The sequence below is a fragment of the Trifolium pratense genome, linkage group LG2 (genome assembly GCF_020283565.1).
Source record: "Trifolium pratense cultivar HEN17-A07 linkage group LG2, ARS_RC_1.1, whole genome shotgun sequence".
Lineage (NCBI taxonomy): Eukaryota > Viridiplantae > Streptophyta > Magnoliopsida > Fabales > Fabaceae > Trifolium > Trifolium pratense.
In genome coordinates this window covers 36,523,955-36,546,784 of record NC_060060.1, presented here as the reverse complement: position 1 = coordinate 36,546,784, position 22,830 = coordinate 36,523,955, and the positions used below count along the sequence as shown (strand labels likewise).

At 31.6% G+C, this 22,830-nt stretch overlaps 3 protein-coding genes across 4 annotated transcripts; all 3 read right to left on the bottom strand.

Annotated features, from left to right (window-relative positions):
- Positions 1-1,391: 1,391 nt before the first annotated feature.
- On the bottom strand, positions 1,392-7,992 carry LOC123903997 (glutamate receptor 2.9-like). Of its 2 annotated transcripts, XR_006808235.1 has the most exons (8): positions 7,627-7,992; positions 6,515-6,848; positions 5,955-6,364; positions 2,553-4,930; positions 2,410-2,484; positions 2,213-2,308; positions 2,073-2,129; positions 1,392-1,985 (listed from the first exon to the last, which is right to left on the bottom strand). XR_006808235.1 is itself a non-coding variant. In XM_045953696.1 (5 exons), the coding sequence occupies exons 1-5, from the start codon at positions 7,966-7,968 to the stop codon at positions 4,517-4,519; spliced, it is 1,467 nt and encodes a 488-aa protein (XP_045809652.1). In that variant the 5' UTR covers positions 7,969-7,974; the 3' UTR covers positions 4,382-4,516. The 2 variants fall into 2 exon arrangements, 1 of the variants encoding a protein (XP_045809652.1); XM_045953696.1 differs by lacking the exons at positions 1,392-1,985; positions 2,073-2,129; positions 2,213-2,308; positions 2,410-2,484 and having other exon boundaries at positions 4,382-4,627; positions 4,661-4,930; positions 7,627-7,974.
- On the bottom strand, positions 1,929-3,085 carry LOC123904654. The gene is made up of 6 exons (XM_045954289.1): positions 3,035-3,085; positions 2,553-2,951; positions 2,410-2,484; positions 2,213-2,308; positions 2,073-2,129; positions 1,929-1,985 (listed from the first exon to the last, which is right to left on the bottom strand). Exons 1-6 carry the CDS (start codon positions 3,083-3,085, stop codon positions 1,929-1,931), a joined length of 735 nt encoding a protein of 244 aa, XP_045810245.1.
- Positions 7,993-10,807: 2,815 nt separating the features above from the next.
- Positions 10,808-16,603, bottom strand: LOC123906105 (diacylglycerol kinase 7-like). Its single transcript, XM_045955958.1, has 12 exons — positions 16,115-16,603; positions 15,706-15,828; positions 15,155-15,292; positions 14,989-15,074; positions 14,635-14,722; positions 13,751-13,826; positions 13,040-13,122; positions 12,728-12,798; positions 12,463-12,540; positions 12,051-12,138; positions 11,681-11,797; positions 10,808-11,267 (listed from the first exon to the last, which is right to left on the bottom strand). Exons 1-12 carry the CDS (start codon positions 16,451-16,453, stop codon positions 11,109-11,111), a joined length of 1,446 nt encoding a protein of 481 aa, XP_045811914.1. The 5' UTR covers positions 16,454-16,603; the 3' UTR covers positions 10,808-11,108.
- Between the last annotated feature and the right edge of the window lie 6,227 nt (positions 16,604-22,830).

Genomic DNA, 22,830 nt, shown 5'->3' with positions numbered 1-22,830 from the left:
GATAACTGAAAAGCTAGCTTATTGAAATTAAAGTGTTTGGTAAAAGGAAAATGCTACTTCTCGCGAGAAAAAAAATAGCGAAACTTTTCACGAACCACGTGTCACGATATTACTGGGATATTTGGTTTCTCGGTCCAGCCTTCCCTGTAACAACCGATCCTTCAATTCAAACCACAACCGTTTCACCACCTCCCTCAGATATGGTTGCCGCTGCTGCAACTTCATTCCATTTGTGCTTTGCCTCCACTGTGTTTATTTTTTCTCCTCCCATCTCTGACGTGTGGGTATATTAGTCGTCGTTCTTCTACCTTCGTCGTCGCCGCCGTTCTTTTGTCGTTGCCACCGTTGTCTATTACGGTTGTTTTGCTGACGTGATAAGTCGGCACCACAACTTTGCTTCTTCACCGATGATGAATTCATGGTTTCCGCTTCCATCGTTGCCGTTGTCACCAGCGATGACATAATCAGATAAATCTGCAGGCTTCCATGAGCACAAATATTGTGATGGATACATTTTAGATTGGCTAATGGAATGTTCACTGGTTTCAAATTTTGCAATCAACAGATAAGTTGTTTGATGAAATGCTTCAAAGTGGGAGATAAGCCTACTTTCATTACATTTTCACCTCTGGAAGTGAATACCAATTAGGTACCCACAAATTCATTGAAGGGTTATCTTTTCCACCACTCCTTTACATCGATAAAAAGATAAAAACTCACTACTTTAATTCAGTTCAGAGGTCATACCAAACTTTGCTACCTAGTTTGATATACATTCACATGGAAACACAATGATGATATTCAAAACTAATAAGTCAATCAAAAGATCGATCGAAGTCGTGGCAAGAAGATGATGTGTGTGTTTGTTGCTCAAGCTATGCCCTTCTCTGGTTGCTTCGATAGCTACCTCTGTCATGTGTGTCTGTTTTGCTTGGTTCTTATGGGTGGGTGGTCTTTGGTGATTTTTAAGGCCTTAGATCATCATTTTTAGGTGTTTGGGTTTAGTGGGTATAGTATTATTTGTACTATCATTTTGTGAATGTAAATGTCTACTTGTTTATGAATTATGTATGAAACTCATGACAGTGATGCTCTTTTCATACTCCATTTTGTTTCAAAATATGAAGGAGGAAGTAATACAGTACTAGTTTTAATGAGTTATGAGATATATGTTTATTAACTTATATGATTGTGTTATTGTTTATCCATAAGCTAAGTACTATTGGAATGACCAACACATATTTTGATATGTCATGAAGAATATATAATGAAGTGCAATATAATCTTAGCAATTTAAGAACTAAAGCCAAACTCATGTATATGTATTATCAGCATTTGAGCTTTCTTTGTAAAGTGAAGCATAACTCTTTCTTGATTTCATCATGAATAACTAAAGTCAAACTCATGTATGTATTATCAACACTTGAGCTCACATACTTAACCAAATAACACCATAGCCAAGTTCCACCCTTTTTCTTGCATGAAAGGCTAAGAGAATTACAGTATAATAAATAGGTATAAGATATGCCAACAAAATACAAAGATACAAGATTAGATAGAATATCCCCACTGTCAGAACAAGAGAATTGAAACTCTCAATCACTCAAAGAATACACCAGAACATGTTAAAACAGTGAGGATAGGGAAAAATAGTATCACGCCTAAGATAGGATTAAAACAAAGCATATGAAGCCATAAGGACACCAACTGAGACGCCGAATTGACGCCAAACAGCAGACAACAAGCAGAAACAACAGATTGATCACGCCAGAAGGCACGATTTGGACTAGAGCTGCATTGGACCTAGGATTACGCCAGAAGTTCTACAATTATGCAGAAAAAATTTGCAGACCCCATGTCAAGCTTAAACCCGCAACTGAACGGTTCCAATTCTTGAATGCCAGAGTTTCTTCAAAATGACCAATCATTCACTTCATGTGTGTATGATTATTTGACAATGACGGATCATTCACATGGTGTTGAGCCTACAAAAAGAACACATTGACAGAATTGATGATTTTATACCAAAATAGGCAATTAAAAAAAGATATGTGGCTACAAAGATATAGTACCTGCAACAATTCAAAATAAGAACCACCATGATTCATGACTTGAGAATAAAATGGAACCTAAATAACATGAAACATACTTGTTAGGTCCCACAATATAAATGTTCTAGAAATTTAAAGAGCACTAGATTTTATGCTTGCACCTGATTTACTTCCTTTATAAGTATTGAGTTTGGATTGAAGGGAGCTAATTTATTTACACCGCCTTGTTCATTCCTCCCAAAACTACTTTGTTCACCCTAAAAACATATAAAATGTACCAAACATAGACAATTAGTATGTAATGTTTCATCAATTGTTAAAACAAAAATTGAGGCTGAGATAAATGAATTTCACTTACTTGAATGCTCTTTTGTGTGCCAACTCTATCAATTACTTGAACACTCTCTTGTACTCTAGATGCACACATGTCCTTCTATAAAATATTGAAACTTAGACATATTCAAAATTATAACTCTAGAAGTACACTTATCTTAAATTTACCTCTTTTTGAGCATGAATATTTGCACTTTTTTGGCTGTTTTTTTTTGTCCTCTTTTTTGCAAGTTTCTTCACAATTTGATCAGCTTTAGAAGACTTCCTATTCGAAGGAGGACGGCCTTTACATCGAGTCTTTACAGGGTCAAGAATTTTAGTCACTTGATTTTGATCTGAACCATCTTCTGCAATGCTCGAGGATGTTTCTTTAAAGGTAAACTCATCTTTTATGTCCTTGATGAAATTCATCATTTTTAAAAAATCATGCTCAGTATTTATCACCCTAGAAGCCACTTCATAAAAGGCAGAACAAGCTTTATCAACTCTTTGCAATTCAACATTTCCAACAAAATGATCAAAACCACATTTAATATAGGTATGTCTTCGCCTTATATCCTTCCTCCACTGCGAGAATATATAATTAGACGGTATTGACTCTTTTTTTCCTATTAGCTTAAGCACACAAAGGATGTGTCTACATAAAATACCTTTGAATTGAAATAAACAACACATACATTGTATCTCAAAGTCTTTTTCATTGAAGGATACCTTGAACATTATGTCTTTAATTTTGTCAAATTTTCATATCCATTTGCTTCAACAACCAAAGATCGATAATTTATGCTTACTCTTATTCCAGCCCGATCATTGAGTTCTAACCTCCTTTTTAAAAACACACTAAAAAAAAACTGGGCTAATTATTAATATATGTTTCAATATCAAAGTTCAAAATCACATTGATTTCATTCAAATTGCAACATGCAAGGTATTCAAATAACATTAACTAATTGCATAAAAGGTTGTTTGCTAAGCAGTGACCCAATTTAGGAGAGTGAACTTACTTGTATATTTTGTTGTTGACTTGTTGTTACCGCTCTTTGAGTCAAGTAATTTCCTTTTATTACTGTCACAGCTTCAAGATGGAGTGATTTGCTCTGTTATCACAACTCTACAATTATGAAAAAGGATGAAAATGGGTGTAAAACGGCGATCCCTGTTTGGAAAAGAATCAACAGAATAGCTAATAGCATAAAAACAGATCCAAGTAAAGTATAAAGGAAAAACTGATATGCTGCCTTGATCTTTCTTTGTCTTGAACCCCATACCCCTATAATAATTTTAGGTTAAAGAAGAACAATTAACGCTCTTTGATCGGAAGAAAAAAAGGAACAATTAGCGCTCTAACGCGGCAAATCAGCACCCATGACGAGACAATTTTTTTTTAATATATTGAAATTGATGGCTCCACGTCAGATCGTGGAATTTCACGAAGAAAGCCTTCGCTGCATATAGCAGCGCTGTTGGTAAAATTAGCTTTTAAAGTGGTTATTAAATATAAAATTACATAATTGATAGTGGGTAGTTTTTTTTTAGAGTGAGTAGTTATTAAATTAAAGGGTAAAAATGAAATAAAGTGTAAAAAGCTATAAGCTATAAGCTCAAACGCTACTTGAAATAGCATCTGGAAAAAAGCTATAAGCTAGTACAAAAAGCTTGTTACCAAACACCTCTAATTTTTTGAAAACAAGCTTATAAGCTCATATAATAAACTATAAACTAGCTTATTTGTGTTACCAAATACACCCTAATCAGTATTGTTGAGAATTTGTCTGATAGGTTTTTTAGTCTCACAAAGCTTAAATGCAATTTTTATCACCTTAGTATTTTCCTCACGTAACAAATACGATTATACGACTTTTATGATTCATACTCTAAAAATACAAATATGTTTTCTTACTTGTCTACTTCACTACTTGTCTTTGTCTATTAGAAGCAATAAACTAATTTTCTTTGCACAACATTATAGTATATAAAACAACAGAATGTATATTACAAAAAAAAAAAAAACAACTACGCAATAGTTTCTTTGTACAAGATTCAGTGCTAACTTCTATAAGACTAAATATCATTCCATTAAAAGTAGTAATTAAGATGAAAACAATGTTATAATATTATTCTACTCTATAGTATTAATTAAAGCTTGGTTGATCGGCTTGATCAGTTTTCTGTGTTGATTCAAGATCACTTGGATGAATATGTGTTTTTGTGGAAGATGGGGAGTGTAGAAAGTATTTTTTAACCTTAGATAGGGAGTGTAGAAAGTATTTTTTAACCATAGAAATTGTTTTTTTCCAAAAAAATAGTGTTTCTGAGACAAATAAGGCCAATAAGGTAGAAATGCCAGTGATTAAGAAGAGCCCTGCAAAGCTATGAAAGGTAAGACTTGGTGAAATTGAAGACATTTCTGAAGATTGTTGTTGTAGCTCTTCAATACTCTTCCCAAAATATTTTTTCTCAATCTTATTCATAAGTTCATGATTTTGAGTCACGTTCAATATGGCTCTTGAAAAGTGAGAAACAAGATTGGAGTTCAAAGGGAATGCCTGAAAAATATATAATAATGCATAAATAATTATATATAGTTATTAGTATACAAAATATATAATGATATATAGAATTTTTTTACACAAATAACAATATAGAGATTAAAAAAAATGTATAAACGTATAAATAATCTTTAACATATATCCAATTTAATATAGCAATTGACATTGGAATTTTTTTAAATATAGAGTTGCCATTGAAATTTAATTAAATGACGTCATCTATATATTTTATATAAGGATTTTACTAAAGGATTTATAAGGATGATTTGGCAGCCAAGCTGAATGAGATAGGAAGTGAAATAATAATTAAGGAGATCATAAGTTTAATTCTCACCCATAACAAAATCTAACCATACTAATTATTAATTAACCACTAATATTATTTGAATGCGTGACTCTTAAAGAAAAATATTTCTATCTTAAATTATATCATAAACCCTTATTAGCATTTGTATTTATATAAATGTTGTATACTTAGTCAAACTTTATATATTTACTAAGCAAAAAATTACATCTGCAATGACAATAGACGATTATGATGGAAGTGACTAGTGATGATTTAAATGAAAACTATTATACTATAGTGCTTCTAATACTCTTGATTCCGTTGACTTTTATTTTTATATAATATTATTTTGCTATTAAAAAAAGAGAGAACTATCATTTTTTTTTAGTAAATAAGAACTTGTTAAAGAAGTCTCACATAGGTTGTGAGATGAATTGAATATATGTTTATAAAGTAGAGGTAATTCTCACTTTACAAGTTAGATTTGTAAGGTAAAGACTCATCTTACTGATAAACACATATTCAGGTTACGCGTCCAACATTATTATACTTAGTGTGCGGATATAAATGGTGAATGTCTCGATCACAACTTGATAGCAAACGACCCAACTCTCATATCTAATTAAGATAATATCATAGTCTCTTCACGATTCGTTAAATCCAATTTTTTCTACAACTTTTTCTATATTCCGCGACTAAAATTTTTATTTTATAGTGATAGAAAAAAGTACTTACAAAACCAAATCCATCGGTTCGATAAGTGGGGCCAGCTATGATGTAATTGGATCTGAACCTTCTAAGGAAAACATTAAGGTAGGGCACTTCATCAAATATAGCCGTGACACCCCCACGTTGGCTTCCAAGCTTTAAAGCATTATTATAGCTAGAAATGTTGCTATATGCTTTCAATTTTAATGGACTAAACTTGAATTGTTTTACCAACAAATCATAAACAAATGAACCAGCTTGATATCCAACATAATGATCACCTTTCCTTAGATCATTCACGCTGAAAAAACTAGGTTGCATCTTATCTAAGGTCAATATTGAAGTTAAATTTGCAGTGTAACTTTGCATGAGAACAAACGCCAACAAAAGCCATACCATCAATACAAATCTTGAGCAGTTTTTGGCTACCACTTGTCCTAAAAAGTTCAATTTAATTAATTCAAAATCAACAAACGTGAACATATATATATATATATATATATATATATATATATATATATATATATATATATATTATAACATTAATCAAATTAGATTAGATTATAAGGTTTAAATTAATTACTTACTTTCGGGTAGAACGGCTTGTGATATTGGAAACCATAAAATAGTCATTGCGCTGAGCTGTTTTTTAAACGAAGAACGCTCCTCTTGACGATCATCGGGAAGGGTGTGTACATTTCTTTCCATGATGAGTATGACAGACCCTATGAGCATGTTGATTATGAGTATGCTCAACCAAAGTTGCCAGCTGAAGGGTTTCACAAAAATCCACATGGTTTGGTGTCTTCCATGTTGAATTGGAACTAACATTCTAACTCCTGATTCTGTATATGGTAGTGTAAAATCTACAAATTGTGACCGATCCGCCACGATACTTATGTCTCCAACCACAACATCATACTGTAATTAATTAACATACAAAAAATAGATTCGTTAATCTAAAATGAAAATAGGCATGTTGAATTTTTCCTTTACTAACAAATTAACTCCTAACAAGATCGATCTGATTTCCTTGCACTCGAGTTTCCACATTTGAGACATCCGTATTTATTCGATTAAGATTAAACAGTTAAAATTCAGACTCGAAATTTTTAATTATAAAATTAAAATATACTTTTTAATCATCTGATCTTAATCAAATGGTTAACAATTAATGTTTCAAATATGTGAATTCTTAACTCGGATGATTGAGTGAAATCCAATTTCTAGCATTTGCAATAAAAAAAGTTAGGCCCCATTGTTATTTGTAAAAATGCTTTCTATTTTCATTTTTTAAAATTAGCGTTAATTTTATTTACTAAACAAGGAAATATATACTATATTTTTAACAGTTTTTTTTTTTAAGAAACAAGGAAATATATACTATATACTATATTTTTTTAACAGTTGTATACTATATTTTTAGGAAACAATAAAATTGTCAAACAATTGTTTTCATATTATTTCAATATTGTTTTCATATTATTTTAAAAAAAAATACATCATCTCTAATTAGATTATTTCTTCTTCTCATCATAATAGTTCATTTTAAGAGTCACGAATATTTTCATTAGCAATTTAAAATGAACGCGTATTTTCTAAAATGAAAATCGAAAATGTTTTCTCAAAGTAAACAACCCCTTATTTTACAGATGTTAATTATAAGTGGTAATTAAGAAAGTTAATTACTACAAATTACCTTTACTGGGACCTGTCGGACAAGTGAATCGTATGTTCCAGCACTGTGTTTTGATTCATTAACATAAGGTTCAATTTGTAGAGAAACCTTGAAAGTCAAGTTTTTTACAACAGCATTGAAAATATCCATGCAATATCCAGAGACATTATTGTACTTGTTTTCACGAGAATTCCAAACTACTTTAACAAATTGGGCAAAACCTTCTTTCTTAGGAACCCCAACCCTCAATTTGATCACTCCAATTGATGTTGTGTTTGACTCATGATCACTACTCACTGTTTGCATTTGTACTACCAAAAGCAAAAGTATTAGAAAGCATGAAAACCACAAGGACTTGGCCATCTTGTAATTAATGGTGAATGGATTGTGTATAATTATTCTACATTTGCTCCTCTTTAAATAAACGATGTGATCTATTAAAAAATAAATGATGTGTTTGAATGGTTTTTCTTATAATTAATTTAAGAAGTATATAAAATAAAAGTGTTCAATATGGTATTTTTTTTTAACGACAAATATATTATTAATAATATCTGGTCTCTGCACAAGACGAACAAATGCCGGAAACAAATAAGTTACAGTTTTGTGATTTATTATCACTATATTAGCTTAATTTTCTCTGTAGTGGCACATGAATCTGGTTGAGTTAATACTAGTTTCTCTATTGTTAAAAACAATTTCTGTTGGGGCGAAAATTAATGATAGCTAAAGAGCGTATTGAGGCGTGTAGTTGTTAACAAAACTTTTTTGACAAGAAAACTTGAAGTCCACCTTTATATGACATCATATATACTTAAATTTATTTGCTTAATTACATTCAATAATACTTGATGAACACATTATCTATTGTGATTATAACAATATGACATGGAATGTTGTTTAAGGAAGGAAAAAGGGCAAATACATCCATTTTTTAATGAATCTAAAAAGTATTTTGTTTCTTAATTTATTTAGGACTGAGGAAGTAGTTCCTAAAACTGTAACTTGTTGTAATACTTGTATTTGAATGTATTAAAATTATAAAATAATTTAGTGTCTTTTTGTTCGACGTCTGGAAGACACTCGTACAACACGTGTTAAACAAGTTCCCCAATTTTTTTTCTTTTTTGCTTCTTACTCTCCTTAGACATCTTTACGACGATTAAAAATGTGTCAAACAATATTGCTGATCAATGAGAGATTAAAGAGATTACATTTTTTTACTACAATATTTTTAGCTTTTTGATTATAGATGGATAAAAAAATGTCAAATACTATCATATTGATGTTTTTAATTAGAGTATTTTTTATAAATGGACAAAGTATTAAATTGTAGAAAAATACAACATAATTAAGGGTATTTTGGTATAAAAAAAATAATACATTTGAAAATTTAAAAGAGATCTTATAAAAAGGGATAACGAAAAAAACTCAATATGGTTGTATATTTAGAGATAAATATAGTACTGTATTATTAGATGGTATAATTAAAAATACATTGAAAATTAAAAGTAACACTCTTGTAGTTGTATTACACCACTCGGATTTACAAATTTTACACCGAAGCTAAACTATTAGAAAGAGTTTACAGGCCATTCAAATCTTAAAAATATTAGTTTCTATAGTTGTGAGTAGATAATACTAATTTACACGCAAAAATACATTTTATTTATAAATGTAACGATCATTATATTGATCATATTTGTACAATGTTGTTTCAAATAAACTTGTCAATTAAGCTTCCGGTTGATAAAGACTGGACTAGTGGTCAGCTCCTTTGGGTGGTGTATAGAATTAAGTTCATGTTTGGTCATGTCATGTGTTGAAAATTTTGATTTTAAAAATTAAGTAATTTTGCAAAATTGATTTTTATTTAATTAAAAGTGAGTTAAATATAAATTTATTTAATTTTGGATTTATTGACATAAAAGTAGTTTTTTTTACACAAAAATAAAAGTAGGTTGAACAATACATTTCAATATAAAAATCACATTTAAACTTAAAAGTTATAAATTTTAGCTTTAAATTGAAATTAATTATAGAGACAAAAACAATTCTACTAAAAATTATTAAATATTAATTAAAATTAATTTCATACTTGTTTTAAACGTAAAACCAAACATAAACTCAGAATAGTTATTTCATAGGACTGCCCCATGGTCCATGCATACTTCTTTCTTTATTTATGAAAGGCCCATGCTTACTTCACATTATAGTTTTAAAAATTGTATTATTGTGTCAAGAATTATTCTATCGAATCAAAATCCTCTGACTTATGTGTTCAATCTTCATTGCACCTTCTTGGAAGCATCCCGTTAATTACAAGGAAATTATTCTCTCTTTTCTTTTTTTTTACCAAAGGAGGAAATTCTTCTTAACTTTTAAGATTAACTAACTGAAAAGTGTCTCTCATGTCATGACTTTCACTAGCGAAGCCAGTTTGACATGATCGTTGAAGTCGACATGCATTATATATTTCTATACTTCCTACGAACCTATATATAAGAGAAGTTTTGCTTTTTAGATTCATTGTAAAATGGATGTATCTAGACTATAATATATCCATTTTATGATGAACCTAAAAAAACAAAACTTCTTTTATATATAGAATCGGAGGAAGTATCTTATTTGAGTTGGCGTTAAGTGAATTTGTCACTATTACAATTTCAAGTGATCAATCAAATATTATAAGATTATTAAGAGTTTATTAGGTTCAATGTATGATTTCGTATTGACAGGAGAATTCCCAACTTTAGGTTTATAAGGATGGTGACAAATTCATGTATATATCTCATATAAATATCTCTTTTATGGGGCTTTGCACCTCTTTTGTACCAAAAGAAAAATCTCTTCTATACTTTAACATCAAAAAATGAGGGGATTCGAATCAACGGGAGGATTCACAACATTAAATTTAATGTTTGGCTTTGCATTGATGGAAGAATAATGAGAAACAATTATATCTGAAACCGCGTAAACAACTTAAGAAAACATAATCATCTCAGTAAAAATCAATTTCAGATGTAAAATTCAAACGTGTAAAATTCAAAAATTTCAAGAGTTTTGAACTATGTATAGAGGACATTCAGATTCTAGAATTCAAACATAGTCACAACTCACAACTCACAACCACATAAGTTTCCTTTCCTTCAACCATTTATTTTTCAGTCAATTCAAGAAATAGATGCTACTCCTCCAAAGATGATGAAAACAACATTTCCTTAACCAAACAAAAGAATAAGATCTTTTTACAATAATAATCAATTCAGTAAAAAAATCGAGAGCCAATACCCAGGTTTACATATGATATACACATGCCTTCCATGAAAGCTATCTATGGAAACCATTAAAGAATTACTTTCCCCTATTCATAAACTATATTTTTCACAGTAAAGCAACAAAAGGGGAAGATTTTGAAATTCAAATTTTCCATGTAAGGTGAGCCAATACCTAAGGTTACATATAATACAATCCAGCTATGCAACAGTGAACCATCTAAGGAATCACTTTCCATCAACCACAAGTGAGTGGAAAGGCTCCCTCTTTATCTCTACAAATGTCGAGAAGTCCTTGCTCAATGGCTGTTTCCAGGGTTCCCCATCCATTTGCAAATAGGCACTTTTCCACCCTCCACCTCTGAGTTCCAATCGAATAGCTGCTGCCTGAAAGATGTAATCATAAATTCAGCATTCAGGAGAAACAAGTGGGACTAGTAGTTGAGAAAGAGATATTTCACAAAGCCAAAGTGATTGTCATGTAAAGAAAAAAGGGAGACTATTCAGATTCACATAGGTGGGGTATTATCATCAGTTTTGTCAATACACTTGCTATAATAGAAGTCAGGAGAAAATGTTTTCACGTTGTTAATATGGATGCATGGCAAACGAATATAAGCCACGATACAGGTAACTACCAAAAAATCAACCACTATATGGTTGCAGCGGATACATCTTACTAAATTTTCAAGCCTAGCCCAGAATAGAACACTTTGCTTAGAGGGCCAAGATATAGTACGGACTTTCTAGGCCAATATCTCAAATAATAAGAATAGAATACAATCAATATATTGTGGTACCTGAGCAATGTGCTTCGCTGTGATCAAATCCACCATGACAAACGATGCATGCCATCCTTGCTTTAAACCAAATATTTCCAAGAGCCCATCAGCTACATCAGCTTCAACAAAGCCTTTCTGGAAGTACATCAAAAGTCTATTCAGTCAAACATAGTTAAATTTGAATAACACAACCAATGCCACTAAGTATTATACACTTGTACACGAGGGTAGTTGAATATCTATTTGATGGGTAAGAATCCTAGTCATCGTGAGAAATTTTAACAGGTATCCATTTGTATGGGGGTTTAATTATCATCCCCACATGAGCAGGAATGGTTTCAAATGTTCACTTCAACCAGTAATATCTCAAGCTACATGAATACAATACCTTCTCCAAATATTCGGGTTTCGGTTTACCCCATGGGTTTCTTCCACTTCCATAGCTATGAAGATTCAAAGCAACTATTGCCCTTACACTGCAAGGAATCAACAAACCGTATCAAATCAAAAACTTCACAAAAGATATTATGCTCTATTACATTCATTAGGAAGTAAACTGAAGAATTTAGAATTACAGAATTAAAACAGGAAGCCAAAACTATGAGTAATCATTTTTTTTTTTTTAAAAAACTTGGTATCCGGCCTTAACTATGAGTAATCATTAATCAAGAAATGCACATTTACTAACAACTACAAGTCTACTGCATGGTAAAAAGATAATAATGCTAGTTTGGAAACATTGATTTGTTTACCAGCTGATAATAAAGAAGAATAATTATGCTCTAGGATAAGAAGCGTACCTTTTAGGAATTGCAATTTGCTCCCACTCTGAGCTATTGACCCTTTTGATATGCAACCGCAAAATATTTTTAAGTCCCCTAATATCAGAAAGGATTTTTTTAAATATAGCCATGAGGATATTCTAAGTACCGCCATTGTCCTTATTATCCAAAATACAAAAATCATCCATATAGGAAAGGGTTTTCTTAAGGCATAACTATACCTTTTTGTTTTAAACAAAATGGCATGCAGAGGCAAATGAGAGTCATCCAAATTATGTCTTACCTTAGACCTGGATCACTTGTGCAAGGTGTGAAGAACCAGCCCTGAGTACAACTGTAACCAGAATAAATAATCTGCAGCAAAAACGAAAAACATTATTCACAATCTTTTATTGAATGAAATCTATTATATCATTTTAGGAGACATCGTAGCTATTTGACTTTTAACACCAATATTTAAATGTTTGTGGTAAACTAAGCCCGGTCCATAAAAACAAAGATTGCTGGATCAAAAATGTAACTTCATATAAACTAAAACAAGCAAGAAGGTAACCGAATTTATAAAAGACATCCAATTGATCCAGTGATCAAATACCTTATTTGTAATTGGACCACTTGCAAGGTAGGGTTTTTCATCGCGTAGATGATGGAAGCCATAAGCCACTTGGGCATCCATTCCTGTAAAATATAGGGATAAATTCTAAGACTGCTCAGAAATACAGATTAAAGATATACATTTGAGGCATCGGAATAGATTTCCATCCTAAATTAACACCCTAAGCCAAGAAAACGTGTCACATTTTATGTCTCTTCATGATACATACGCGCACTCACATTCACACAAAAGCAGGAGAGGAAAACCAAAACAACATTAAATTTCAGGTACAAGGAATTCCCATTTCAATTAAGTGAGGAAATCCCGAAGGCCATCATGCCACAGCTTGCTTAAGCTTGTGAAGCTGATGTTGCACAAAATATTCTAGGCCTGAAAAGCTAAACTTCAGAGATGAAAAATATGTCGTATAAAAAAAGGATGAAAAATATGTGCAGCAAGTATGATAAGCCAGTAACTCCATCCTTGAAGTACACTCCAGGACACATGATTACGATGTAGAGACTAATTTGTCTTCAAAATAATGTTTCATGGGATTAACATATTACTCATCATGTATAGTAACTTCATTCTTGAATCTCTGTGACTATTATCAACAACAATCTAAGGCACCGAAATAGACATGATGATATCAACTCCAAAGTATCCATTTTAAGCACCAATACAACATTGTGCATGTATAGATCAAAGTACCTATGCTGAAGTAATTATAGTAGACGCCTTCATAACTTGTAACTTTCTCAGGCAGTTCTCCCTCAATTTCTATGCCCTGTGTACAACAGACACAAAAAACTCCATATATTACAACACAAAAAAATGAATGAAAATGTTATTAAAAACTACTTGTAGAAGCTGCATGCAAACTCAAATACTTTGACGCCTGTTCCAAACTAGACACTACATTTTGGCAAGTTGAGGGTACTGGAAACAACAATTCAGGACCCAGAAATTAGCACTTACTTTGAAAATAACATATATACCAAAGAAAGACACTGATGAGTTATCCCGCAATGGATCAGTTTGAGGGAACAAAAAAGCTTTTAACTTATTGTCAAGCCCAAAATCAACCATGGCACTCAATAAAGATCATGACATGGCCAGTTATACAAATATAGGGCAAAGTGAAATATAAAGTATACCATAATTAAAATTTATAGTATAAAACCAGTATATAAGTTAATTCATTACAAACGTACTCCCTCCGTAAGACTTTATAAGCAAAAATACACTTTTTAGGTTCATTGTATATTTAATATATTTGGTCTATATTAAATATACAATGAACCTAAAAAGTGTATTTTTGCTTATAAAGTCTTACGGAGGGAGTATATAATAGAACCTACAATCAAGTCTCAGTGTTGGTAAGTAATTAGTATTCCTGAGCCATGACTTCGTGAAAAACTTTACATATCACCAGACTACCACTGACATAATCTTTTTGCTACCTGTGCATGAGGTATATGCCTTTGGACCCAAATATCAAAGGTTCAAGGATACGCCCCTATCGCAGAAGAGGCCTAACCAATTCTTACTACAGTGCTAAAACAAATTATGCCATATTAGACCAAACTCACAACCTGATCAAGAGTGAACTCTTCTGAATGCTTCAAACAATGTGGTGGTTTAACGGGTGTGCCTTCAGGCATTGAAATGGAAAGTCGCCAACTACATTAAAAAGAAAAGTGCATCAGATTTATATATCAATTACATAGCAAAGAAAAATTGATTATATCGCCTTATAAAATTCAAATTCTACAAATATGAAGAGGTCTATCCGTGTTGACATGGAAGTTGCAAAGGGAAGTTTAATTTACTAAACTCATATATTCTAAGAAACTACTAAGGACTAAAGCTGAACGCCAAATCCATTTAATTTAGTGACTTCATATCCACCACAAAATAAAATCGGTCAACAAAAACATATACTATACCTATCCAAACGATGAATTGGCCCAGCACTAGCCTTTTGTAGAGTTCTCTTGATAGCTGACTTCCAAGCAAAAGGAAACGAACCACCCTGATAAATAGCAGAAAAATAAATGACCATGTAGACCCAACTTGAAATTAGTCACAATTTCCAAGGATATGTATGCTTACCCAATTAAAACTCCTAGACAGGTCATTGCCTGTCCCAAGCGGAACAATCCCTACCGGAGGAACTGGCTCTCGGCCTTGCTGGCGAAGTTCTGTAAGACATCCTAACACCCAACCAACTGTACCATCACCTCCAGCAACCTGTCCAATCAACCAATTTCCTTCATCCAATCTGACTGCTACGATAGTAATAGTAGTATGATATATAATATGTGAACAAATCACGTATTGCCATTATGGCTATAACTAGCATCTCTGACATTCTATCCCATTTTTTCAAAATAACTACATAACCATTCCTTTGTGAATCATACTTCGTCTATCTCATGTGTATTTAGAAAGGAAAAACAATAGAATAAACTAACTAATCTTTCTAATTATAATACTCCCCAATTTTCTTAATCAAACAAGCACAACACCAAGAGATCAAATTCAGAAACCATGTTTTGTCACTGTAATTACAGATAACACGACGAACAAGAACCACATCAACTTAAACAATTTATATATACTTTACACTATATTTTACCCTACCAATACTCCTATAAACATACCATAACCCTGAGCTTTTCGCGAGTTTCTTTAGCACAAGAATCACCGAGACCAGCCAACATCTCCAAGCAAGCCAATCCATACCGTACAAATTCATGAGGCTTCACATCTGATAGATCAAAAACCTGCAATTCTCAATCAAACATCAATCATGACACAGAAAAACTTACAAAATTTAGTCAAAAAAATATTGAACAACAAAATCACATGCATGAAGCAAATCACGGATTTAACTTATCATCAGTAGTTCTAGAACTGATTATAGAACTAACTATACTAGATCTAACATTAACAATTTCGAGATTAACTCAGTTTAGTGAAATTTAATTCAAAAAAAAACGAGAAACTGAAATTGAATTGAAATTGCAGAGTTATAAATTTCACGAAGAAGAAGTAGAAAACGTGAAGCACCTGTTCTTCGCTCATGAGTTGCTGCAACCTCTCCTTAAGAGCAGGACCATGACGGCCGCCACTACGAGGATTGATGAAAACAACCATAGGAGAAGAAGGAACAGCGGAATCTTCACCGTCAGCACGATTCCGGTAGCGAGGTTCTCCGGCGGTTGGATCCTGAAGACGAATGGAATCACGCATTGCAAAACGAAGGTACTGAGGCATAGTAAGCTGCTTCTTCAAGTCTTCCTTGTCAATACGCATACCGGAGAGGCCGCAGCCGCGAATTGACTCGACGATCGACGACCTAACCGCCACCTTTTTGGTGTCTCCAGTCGTCGTTGATGGCGATTCCATTTTTTTTTCCTTCTTCTAGAATATTCTCTTCGCTGGAAGTATGAATCAGTGAGTTGGTTGGTTCTTTTCTGCGGGAGAAAGCAAAACTACTTGTTGTGGACAAAAATTTTAAATAGAAAATATGGAATTTTATTTGTTTAATACTTTATTTTTATAATAATAAAAATAAGTAAAAGAGAATAATGAAGGAAGGTGTGTACAGTATGTGATGTGGGTCTGGAAAATAGTCTCTATGTCTGACTCTGACGGTTGTTTAATTGCCAAAATCACTGCCACCAGGGGAAGTAAATAGGAATATTTTGCAATTAAAGAGAGTTTATTACTTTCCTTTTTTTTACATCAAAGAGAGTTAGAGTAGTTATTTGGCAAATGTTAACATGTGCACCTAAGGCACATGTTAAGAATACAATTATAGAAATATTTTCTCGAAACATGTGTATTATATCTTTTAAGCATTAAATTCGTTTATAATATTAAATACAAATTTCTAATTATAAAAACCTTAACATGTGCCCTATATGCACATGTTAACAGCACCCTAGTTATTTTTATTTATTATTATTTATAGCTGCATTTAATTTGAAAAAGGGTATGTAATGCCGTGTGGAAGGAAATGATGGTTTTTTTTTTTTTTTGCTCATTGTATTATTTAATCTGATTTAGGAGTTAGTTCTTGTATTAAATGATTTCAATTTTCTTTCGATCGCAATTACGAGATATAATTTTCTCTATCAAATCTTGCGTCAATCACCAGTAAACTAACTAACGATGAATTGAATTTAAGATTTTAGTTAAATTAACGGCCGAAAATGATGCATTTTGTTGGGGGGTTTTGGAATGTAATGAGGGAAATGGAATGCCCTTACTTGTGACAGTTATTTACCAAAAGAGGTGCTCCAAATTGCTATCACTCCATCGGCCTACCACCCATCACACCGTTCCAGTGGTCCAATTATAAGGATTAAGTACCACCATCTCATTTATTGCATTTTAATTTCACACCACAGCACAAATATGGTTTGATGAGAGAGTGCATCGTTACTCCCCAAAAAAGAAAGAGGAGAGTATTCATTAATTTCAGATATTATTTTTGGTTAAAAAAATAAAGCGTCATGTGTGCCCTTACGTAGCACGTTATAAGATACCTAAATATAAAAATTTAGCATTTAATAATACAAAATATTAAACGTTAAAAAAGTTGATTACACAATTTTTAAGAGTATATTTTGACATTTATCTTATTAAAATGTGTTATAAGGGCACAAGTTAACATTTTCCAAAAACAAAATACTCCTCCGTTCTATTTTAAGTGTCGTTTGAGAATCGTATGTACTATTCATATAATTTATTTTGACCGTGTTTTTTTATTAATATATAAAAATAAATATTAACATATAAAATATTATTCAATTTGTCTCGATGAATATTTTTAAAATATAATTTTTTCAAAAATTTTTATAATATATAATTAAAGATATTACTGATTAAAATTATGTATTAACATATGTGTCGTGATCTAAAACGACACTTAAAAAGAAACAAAGAGACTAGATATTTAGTTGCACAGCTCTAGGAATATTCTTGTTCATGTGCATTCTCAATTTATCATAGTATTTATATGCACTAAAGTACGATTATAACCTTTTTATTGAGCATAAGTCACTAGGTTTGGTCTAGTGGTAAGGAGTTTGGGTAGGACGCTATAGGTGTTGGGTTCGATTCTCAACTCATTGTAAAAAAATAAAAATAAAAACTTTTTATTGAGCATCCTATTGATTGATTATTAGACTAATTTGAACAAAATTATAACCATTTTTTGTTTGTTTTTCCTTTTTCACTCAAAATTGAGAGTTGATGAATCCTTGGATAGCAAATTATTTAAAAATTAAAGTTTTCAAAATATGGTGATACAATGAGGTTTGTAGGATTATGAATGTGCAATGAGAGGTTGACATGATGAACTTTTATAGTGAAATATGATATTTTGATTAATGAATATTACTCTATCTTTTTTTTAAAAAAAATTAAGTTTACGATGGAGATATTATTTGAAGTGCGATACTTCACAATTATCTTTTATAAAAGATATTTTGTTGAGTTGGTTACTGTCCTTTGTAGAAAAGGCGCATTGATAGTTTGAAAGGTGTGTGTTGTATATAAACTAATTTTAGCATTGATTATCAAGCAATGTGAGACTATTTTGATATATCCGGAACAGTAGCCCCATAGTCGAGGCTAAGGGTCTAACGGGTTTCGACCCACGAGCATGCGCAAGTTCGTTTCCCACAGACGGCGTCGATGTTTCGATCCGACCTCAAGTCGACATCTCCGAGAGATTAACCGTTTTGAAGAAAAGGCGTCTCGGTGATTTGAAAGGTGTGGGTGTTGTGTATAAACTACTTTTAGATTCGATCACCAAGCGATGTGGGACTACTTTAGTGTATCCAGAACAAAATGGTATAGAACACATGTTAAGCTATCTAAAAGTAAAAATTTAACGTCTAATAATACAAAATATTTAATGTTTAAAGAGTTAAAAATTCCAATAAAATATTACTACATTAGTCCTGACAATGTGTAAAACAACTAATATAAGTATTTAACATACTAATAATTTGCCAAAGGAACTTTTTAAGACTTTAAATATTAAGATTTTTTTATAGATTATTTATGGAAATGCATAAATTCAAATGATTGGAAATTATAATGTTTAATTTTTTGAATAAAAAATTTATTTAAATAAAATACTTAAAAATATCTTGTACACCGGTTAGCAAGACCTTTTGCTGAATTACCATTCAAAAATTATCTTCTTAACATGGGGCATTCCTTCCATAAATAAATTGGGGATGTGATGTAGATAATGGAGAGCACCGCAAGAACCATGACCATTTATTTCATCAATGATGAAATGCCCCAACATATAATAGTGACATGCATCCATAAAGGGCTTGTTTGTAGTTTTGTTGAAAACTCAAGGATCATTTAGGATAACCGTAATTTTCATTGCCGGCTGCCGCATGTGCATTTTGACTATTTTTAGGATTGTTTGACTAATTAATGTATTTTTTTTTTACATAAGATTAAAAAATTAAATACTTTTAACTATTTTTTATTGAGTGTGAAATTAATTTTTTTTGCTTATGAATGAGTCCAAGGATTCAATCCTCTTGAATTGGGCACGGTCAATTAGATTGATATTTGATTAATTTTTAAAGTGAATCAACCTAAATTCGTTAATATTTTCGTCCTATTTCTCTTTGCAATACATTGTACACAACATTGTTAGCAAAGTGATAGTAATTTAGTAAATAAGTCGGAGAATGTCATCCCTCCAATTTGGCTACCTAGAGCAAAAGATAATTTGTTGAATGAGTTATTAGACAACAATTGAAGCTCTTTATATATACAAGCTGTAACAAGAAATAAGTATTAGGTATTATTGAAAATAAACTAAGAAAAATCAAATTTATAACTCACTAATGGGACCATACAAAAAAATCAAATTTCCTTAGAAATTACTCTCTCAGACTTTTTTATAAGAAACACTTAGGACAAAAAAATTGTCATTTTCATAAGAAACTTTGATCAATTTTCAAATGTTTTAAACGTTCAATTTCACTTATATCATTATTTAATATGAAAGAGTTTAAAATTAAGTAAGTTAGTTGAATAAAGAGTAATTAAATAAGGGTATACATGGAATAAATTTAAATTTATAAGAGTATTAGATAAAAATAATCACGTTAAATGTGTTTCCTTATTTTGTATTTTGTTTATGTCATTTTAATATAATGAGGGATTACATTAAAGGTACTCACACGAGCAACTTCATCCCATGATTCTTATAGTATGGTTTCTTATAGTATGTTTGGTTGAAATAGTATTTTGTGGTTTTTTTTTTTTGAGGAATTAAATTTTTTTTATATAAATTTTGTAGTTTGGATTATTAATTTGAAAAGCGTTCACAATAATAAGAATTTATGAAGTATTTTATCCGAGTGAAATTTAAAGAATTTTAAATAGGCTAAATTGTTGTTTTGACCTCACAATTTTTTCCCCCTACTTTCAAATATACGAAAAACAATTGTTGACTAATATGCAAATTTAAGGCATTTGTCTCCTTTTGCATTTTGTGAACTTTTCTTTATGACTATTTTGACCAAAAGCTTGGTCACATGACATTTTTTTTACATGTCATAATTCTATTGGACCATTTGATTTTTTTATTTTAAAAAAGATAGAAAAATGGGGAAAAAAACATTTTTCTGCAAATTTGGTATGTGTTTAGTTTAGCGGCAAAAATAATTGATTCCGACAGAATTGAATTTGGTTAAAAGTGAGTTGAATGTAAATTGATTTGTATTTGGATACTTTAACTTAAACTTAAAGTGATTCTCAACCTTCTTCTCTAACCTAAAGAAAGCATTTATAGATCCAGCAAGGGATAAACCAAATTGTTGTAATTTAGATCGGAAAAATTGGGATGAAGAAACAAACAAAAGAGTGGATCTATAAAACGTTTCCTGAAAATTCTTCATCTTACCGGAAATCTTTTTCAACCTTTTCCTGTATGTAAATTATCTTGTATCAATTTTGGAAAACTTATATACACCGGAAAGCTTTAGGGTAAACTCAAATGATAGAAAGGATAAAATTGGGAAAAAAATTATTTTGTAGGGGTAAAGGTATAAATGTTGGGGTATGAAAAATATTCTCCTTTTTTAATTTTTTTTCTCCTACCCCAACATTTCATCACTATTAATGGGCCAGGTTGTGCATCGAAAGCCCAACCCTTCGTCTCTAACGTATAGAAGTTATTCAAATTAACGGAGGCATAAACAAAACAAAAAAAAATTGTTTTTTGTTTTTTACAAGTCGACGAAAAGTTCGATACACTCTTAAAGATGGAAGATGTATCATTTATCTGTTCGCAACGTGGAGTTTTGTATGAACCAGATGGTGAAAGATCTGCTTTATCTGTTGCAGTTTTTCAAACTCTATGTCAAATGGTACCAAATGGGGTAGAACTTGTGTTCGCGTGCATTCTAGCTATGCTGCGGGATTAGCGAAAAGGGCGAACGTACTGCCGGATCTGAACTCTTGGCACAAGAGACCCAACTTCATGAATGTCTTCTTATATGATATTATTGAAAAGCCCAACACCGAAATAAATGAAAAAAATATTCTATTTTTTGCATCAAGTAAGTTTTATGAAATGACGCAGTATTGGCATACAGAATCGCTAGAAATGTTGGCGGAAGATCCTGAAATGACTTTATGTTTTACTGCCCCGCTGCTTTATGCAATAGAGTTTGTGCTTCCCAGACGGTTGCAAAACATTTCCTTTATTTATTTTTTTGTTTTATGTATTTTAAATTTTTTGTTTAACTTTTAAAAGCATTTCCTTTATTTATTTTTTTGTTTTATGTATTTTAAATTTTTTGTTTTTACAAGTCGACGAAAAGTTCGATACACTCTTAAAGATGAAAGATGTATCATTTATCTGTTTGGAACATGGACTTTTGTATGACCCAGATGATGGAAGATCTGCTTTATCTGCTGAAGTTTTTCAAACTCTGTCAAATGTTACCAAATGGTGTAGAACTTGTGTTCGCGTGCGATTCTTGCTATGCAGCGGGATTAATGAAAAGGGCGAACGTACTGCCGGATTTGTACTCTTGGCACGAGAGACCCAGCTTCATGGATGTCTTCTTATATGATATTATTGAAAAGCCCAACACCGAATTAGAAGAAAAAAGTATTCTATTTTTTGCATCAAGTAGGTTTTATGAAATGACGCAGTATCGGCGTACAGAATCGCTAGAAATGTTGGCGGAAGATCCTGAAATTACTTTATGTTTTACTGCCCCGCTCCGCTGCTTTATGCAATAGAGTCCGTGCTTCCCGGACGGTTGCAAAACATTTCCTTTATTTATTTTTTTGTTTATGTATTTTAAATTTTTTGTTTAACTTTAAAAGCATTTCCTTTATTTATTTTTTTGTTTTATGTATTTTAAATTTTTTGTTTTTTGTTTTTACAAGTCGACAAAATGTTCGATACACTCTTAAAGTTGAGAGATGTATCATTTATCTGTTCGGAACATGGACTTTTGTATGACCCAGATGATGGAAGATCTGATGATGGAAGATCTGCTTTATCTGCTGAAGTTTTTCAAACTACACCATCCAGATTCTAGTTTTAAATGTTTATGTGTTTTTCCAACTTTTGTACTTACAAGCAAACAAAACAAAACCGAATTCCATATTCGCTGATCTCTTCTTTATTATTTTTGAAAGCTGATCTTATACATAAGCACATCTAAGAGAACACATTCCCAACTCGACTCATCTTTTGTTTTTGTTATATCTGACAA

What these genes read in the sequence shown, in the direction of transcription:
- LOC123904654 (XM_045954289.1), bottom strand. Translation starts at nt 3,085, where the DNA reads ATGAAAAAGACTTTGAGATACAATGTATGTGTTGTTTATTTCAATTCA. An exon ending in TTGTTTATTTCAATTCAAAG is followed by an intron (nt 2,952 to 3,034) that starts GTATTTTATGTA and finishes ATATTCTCGCAG; the next exon opens with TGGAGGAAGGATATAAGGCG. An exon ending in TTATAAAGGAAGTAAATCAG is followed by an intron (nt 2,130 to 2,212) that starts GTGCAAGCATAA and finishes CATGTTATTTAG; the next exon opens with GTTCCATTTTATTCTCAAGT.
- LOC123903997 (XM_045953696.1), bottom strand. Translation starts at nt 7,968, where the DNA reads ATGGCCAAGTCCTTGTGGTTTTCATGCTTTCTAATACTTTTGCTTTTG. An exon ending in ACAAGCCGTTCTACCCGAAA is followed by an intron (nt 6,365 to 6,514) that starts GTAAGTAATTAA and finishes TGAACTTTTTAG; the next exon opens with GACAAGTGGTAGCCAAAAAC. An exon ending in GAACCGATGGATTTGGTTTT is followed by an intron (nt 4,931 to 5,954) that starts GTAAGTACTTTT and finishes TATATTTTTCAG; the next exon opens with GCATTCCCTTTGAACTCCAA.
- LOC123906105 (XM_045955958.1), bottom strand. Translation starts at nt 16,453, where the DNA reads ATGGAATCGCCATCAACGACGACTGGAGACACCAAAAAGGTGGCGGTT. An exon ending in AACTCATGAGCGAAGAACAG is followed by an intron (nt 15,829 to 16,114) that starts GTGCTTCACGTT and finishes TGAGAATTGCAG; the next exon opens with GTTTTTGATCTATCAGATGT. An exon ending in AACCCGAATATTTGGAGAAG is followed by an intron (nt 11,798 to 12,050) that starts GTATTGTATTCA and finishes ATGTACTTCCAG; the next exon opens with AAAGGCTTTGTTGAAGCTGA.